This window comes from Lactuca serriola, chromosome 8 (genome assembly GCF_051521515.1).
Source record: "Lactuca serriola cultivar US96UC23 chromosome 8, Lser_US96UC23_V15, whole genome shotgun sequence".
NCBI classification, from domain to species: Eukaryota; Viridiplantae; Streptophyta; class Magnoliopsida; order Asterales; family Asteraceae; genus Lactuca; species Lactuca serriola.
The window spans coordinates 11,163,299-11,168,517 of NC_136415.1; the positions used below are offsets into that span (position 1 = coordinate 11,163,299).

Genomic DNA, 5,219 nt, shown 5'->3' on the forward strand with positions numbered 1-5,219 from the left:
GATTCAATAAAATTGGAAATATGTAAACTATATAAAACCAAATATCATTTAACAATTTATTTGGAAATAATTAACAATAAATCAGCATTTTCATATGCATGAGTTTTGTTAACAAACATTTTTTAAAGAAAACATCAACTTTTACGGAGGTATATGTTTTGTATTGTATTGGTTGTTTGTCCTTGCCTCAATGTCTCTTTATATACAAATTAAACTGTCGACTCATGAGTACATAGGAAGGCATTTTTACAAGGTTTTTCTAAAACATGTTGTACTTAAAGCAATTCTTACGAAATAAATTGCACTCACAAGAACAAAACGAGTTTATTTTTGGGAAAAAAAAAAAAGTGATCGTTAACGCACATGCCTTATTTCACGGGATAAGTAGATTTTTTTTTTTTTTGATAAATATGATTGATACGGTTCTCCTGAAATAGCAAACACCTTCGATTTTATAGTTATTAGTAACGCTTATATTTTACAACAATTTTCACAAAGCACGTGACAAAATGACTCAAACAAGTCCCAACAACGTGGGTTTTTGTTTTTTACGTTGCATTCACAAGGAAAAGGTCAGGTACACCTCAGCCCATTCATGCCTACAAGGTGATTTTACAACCTAACTAAATAACAATTTACATAAATTCTGCGTTGGCCACACCACGTGCCCAACGGCCCACATCATTCATTAAGAAAAAAAAAAAGATGTCAACGTATATGATGATAATAGTCCAATAGTCAAAATACAAACTGTACATTTGATACAATTCCAAATTCAGCCCTTCCAACCACCATACTCCAATTCATCATTATCAAAAAACCCACTCCCATTAAACTCACTCCCTATATCCCCAACAATATCATCACACAAACTCCCCAGATCTTTCCGATACCCTACACCTACCCCCACCCCAACTACCCCTACACCCACACCCACACCAGCAGACGAATCACTCCGTGAAGCCCCCTTAAAACTGTTACTTCTAGTCGGGACAGCTGGCGGCCGTGAAGTACCTGATGACGACATCCCGTATCTCCCCATACTCCCGCTGGCGGCACTTTGCCCCGAATGCGACGGCTTTGCACCACCACCACCACCACCGCCGCCGCTACTCATGTCTTGAAGAAGCTGCTGGATCATGTGTTGCTGCATTTGACTTCCACTGTGAGAGGGTGACTGTTGATTGAAAATAGGCCTTTGTTGTTGTTGTTGGATCATATGTGGGTTAGGGTTTAACAACCCACCCGACCCGGACCCGGTTTGAAACGGGTAATTCTGTTGGTTTGAGTTGTTGAAAGAAGAAGAAGCTTCTTGTTGTTGAGATTGGGAGTTTGAATTCATTGAGTTTTGTCTCATTAGCATGTTTTGAAAGTTTGATAGTGCAACTGCAGCCTGGGTTTGGGTTGTTGTACCATTATTCAGTGGGGCCCGTGGACCCATCTGTTGTTGAGTATTGTTGGTCAACGACACTAGTTTACTCAGGGTGTTTCGGTCTGGAATGCTAGATATTTGCTCCATTTGTGATTTCACTGAAGAGCTTGTTTGTCGCGGATAGCTTTTTAATCCCTCTGTTAAATATAAAAAATTAGATTTTGGTGCCTAATTTCAGTTGTATAACGATTTTGTTGCCTACTGGGAATAAAATTGAAAGCAGGCAACAAAATAGTAAGAGGGACCAAAAATGAAGTTTTTGAACAAACTCAAGGACCAAAAATGTAATCTAATCAAGAATCCATATAATTCTAGAAATCGGTTATCGAAATAATTACCGATAGGGCCCGCTTTAGTTTCACGACAGAAATCCATCAAGTCTTTCATGCTATTGACAACTTCAGATATCTAACACAAATCCATGTTGCAATTATTTAGTATATACCAACAAAACAATATTAAGAAAAAAAAATTAATATTAATAAGGGTATTTCACCTGTAAGCACCTAACGTATCTTTTGGAAAAACCCAGGTCGTTTAATGATTGCAACTCTAAGCTTCTTGCCAGCTGTCGCCCAGCTGTCACAACCCTGTGGCAGTCATATCACAGAGTCAGCATCTCAAAAAAAGTCAAAACATAACAAAATATTCTTTACACACTCACATGTTGCTATTTGTCTGTAAATCTTGCTGGGAGACACCATCAGAACCACTTTCAGCTATTGTAGATTGGCATTTTTGTGCAACTTGTAACAACTGATTCACCTATGAAAAAATATATAAATAAAGAACATGATAAAATGGATCCATAAATTCAATTGTCAAGTTTTTCATGAAGAAGAAAGATTTTGTACCTGAGGTGCAACCAATCTACGTGGAAGAAGCTCCTCATGTCTTCGTGCACAAAACTCCCAGGTTAATATCTGAAATGACACATGTATATATAAGTAAAATAAATTAAATATATATAATACACACCACAATATATGATGAACAATACATATATATAATATATCACCTTTAAATCAGGGGTGAAAATAACTTTGAGTTGACCTTCACGAACCACACGAAGTTGCTCATATATACTTTCTTGAACAGCTTGTCCGTATTCCAACACCATTATTCCAGAAGGAAATCTATATTCCCGAGGTAAATCAAGAAACAAAAGCTCATCGATTACACCACTTCCAAATTTTATTTCATTCAGTCTGGGTAGAACTTCAAAAGTTGCCTCTGTTTCAACAAATAAAATCAACTTAGAAATCTTAAAAGCAACACATAACATATGAATTGTATACAGTGTAAACTACATACCAAATCCTCTTCCAGATTTTGACCCACAAATATCACACTGCCATGCATCCTAAAATTAAAATTCAATAAAAACTTAGTGACTTTTAGCATCACAAAAACAGAACATAACTTGACACAAAATACATACCATTGCTGCTTGTGGAAATACACCCAATGAGTGATGCCCTACATTATCATATAAAGACAAACACCATCTTTTTTTAGCACGTGGAGAGTAATACTCTGCTACAAACTTCCTCCAGTAGGAAATAACATTATCCTGTAAATATATATATAAATATTTAATAATCAAGAAACAAGAAGAGAAATGTGACGTTTGAATTCTTGATAATCATACTCACAGCTGGGCGTTGCCTTTGATGATACAAATACTGCATCAATCTTCTTGAACATACACCACCATCATAAGGTCGTTTCACTGAAGATGAAGGTTGCAAGCTCTGTTGTTGAAGTTGTTGTCTTAACTGCAGCTGTTGCTGTTGCTGTTGCTGCTGTTGAAGCAGATGTGCTCGTTGGACAGGTGGCAAAGACTGCAGCAACTGTTGCTGTTGTTGTTGTTGGCGTAGTCTTTGTTGTTGAATCAAAGTTTGTAGCTGTGGATTTGGGCTTTGTAACTCTTGTCTTTGTAATATCTGTTGTAAAACCTGTTGTTGCATCATGTCTTCTTGTTTGATGTCTAATCGAGGTTTCTTTTGTAAGTGGGAGATATTGTCATTATCTTGAATGAATGATCCTGGAACTCGTGGGCCATTTGGGAGTGAGAGCGACACTTGTCGTGGGGGAGGCAATGACGTGGCAGTTGAAGCTCCCTGACGTGGCACTTGTTGGGATTGGGAGTGTGGATCTTGATTATCTATAACAGAAGAGCCTGAAATGCTAATATTGTTTGAGGAGAATGATAAGGGGGATGCAGGTAATCTCATGTAAGATTCTGTGTTGGCACTTGCACTTCTTTGCATACGTGGGCCACCACCACCACCTCCTGAAAGCCCTGAATTAGCATCAGTAACCAATGAACTTGCACCAATACTAGGCCCTGAAGTAGCTACATTATTCATGTCCCCAGAGAGAGGTACCATGTTTGAACGTATGTTTCCTCCAAAAGACCCCAAATGGGGATTACCTAAAGCTTGAGACTGCATGTCTCCTTGGAAGAAGATTCCGGAACTGGAATTGGAATGTATCATTCCGACTCCGGCCCGAGAAGGCCCCATTCGTGATAGAGCCGTTTGCTGGCTGGAATCCAAGTAGTTATCCAGCGCCAGTGCTTTTGGTTGTGTAATCAACAATTAATAGGTAATTGAAATTGGATCTGTTCAATACCCCCGAAAGAGGCAGATGTTTTCCACCTTGAATAAATTACACCCCACCCTAGAATTTTACAATCACCAGCCTCAATGATGTCCCTAATTAGAGATTCCAAATATAAAACAGACTCTAACCTCGAAGAGTTCACAAATTATAAGAATTAAGAGAGGCAAACATCAGTAGTTCTTCATACAAAACCTGGAATCAAGAACAGGGAAGACGAACTAGATCAATACCAGCAACAGAGAATAAAGAAGGATTTCTTAAGATCAGAGGAACATATATGATATACCACAAAAAAACCCTAACTTGATTCGGAAAAAAACCTAATGTATAGCATAGCAGCTAAAACGCACGAAAGCATAAACATCGAATTTCCGCGAAATTATCACCAATGGAAGCGTAGAAGCAAAGAAAACCTCCAACTTAACAACTAATACTAAGTAATTAAAAAAATCACAAAGAACTTCATCACATTCATTGGAAACTGTAAAATTAGATCAAATCTCTAAAAAATAACGCTTCCGTATGTTACTGAAAGAGGGGATAGTAAAAACTAAAAACCCCATCGAACCCTACCACTTTAAATCAAAACTAAACAAGAAATTTGAGCTTGAATTCAAATTTTTAAAAAGAGGAAAAGCAAACAGATAAAGATCTGGTTTTTTTCACGGTTTAGGCATTGATCAATAATTTGAAGCAAACGGCATTGAAGATTAGCACAAATTTAGTAAAATTAAAAGGTAATAAAAAAATTGCTTACCAATCAAATCAGCTAACTTTCAAATTAATTCTGAGAAACCATAGATATGGAGCTAAAAAATGGCAGTGTTCGATCGGAGTTTATGTATCTAGCGGGAATCGGAGAGGGGAGAGTGACCGGAAGTGCCGGTGGATAGCCCTACGCGACTGTCTGTAGCCGGTTTGTGTTCGGGACGCGTGTGAACTAATAGATCGGGCGGTGATCAGGTGCATCGAGGACACGTGTCAAAATCTGATCCAATTGATGGATGGTTCTTGACAGGGTAGGTCTTGAGAGGAATTATCTAGTACAGGCGTATTTTCGGTTAGATCAGGAACAGCTGACTCGGTGGAGAATGAGTTCAACTCGTTTTCTCTGGCCCAAGACAAAGAAAAAGTTGAAGATAGACCGAGTCAGTCAGAA

General features: G+C 38.0%; 1 protein-coding gene across 2 annotated transcripts; it reads right to left on the reverse strand.

Annotated features, from left to right (window-relative positions):
• Positions 1–688: 688 nt before the first annotated feature.
• LOC145065698 (putative transcriptional regulator SLK2) lies at positions 689–4,970 on the reverse strand. Of its 2 annotated transcripts, none has more exons than XM_079012748.1 (11): positions 4,818–4,970; positions 4,189–4,252; positions 3,088–4,117; positions 2,874–3,005; positions 2,747–2,795; positions 2,451–2,665; positions 2,287–2,355; positions 2,097–2,197; positions 1,929–2,022; positions 1,771–1,840; positions 689–1,569 (listed from the first exon to the last, which is right to left on the reverse strand). In XM_079012748.1, the coding sequence occupies exons 3-11, from the start codon at positions 3,958–3,960 to the stop codon at positions 776–778; spliced, it is 2,397 nt and encodes a 798-aa protein (XP_078868874.1). In that variant the 5' UTR covers positions 3,961–4,117; positions 4,189–4,252; positions 4,818–4,970; the 3' UTR covers positions 689–775. The 2 variants fall into 2 exon arrangements, with proteins under 2 accessions (XP_078868874.1, XP_078868875.1); XM_079012749.1 differs by having other exon boundaries at positions 3,088–3,728; positions 3,870–4,252.
• Positions 4,971–5,219: the final 249 nt, after the last annotated feature.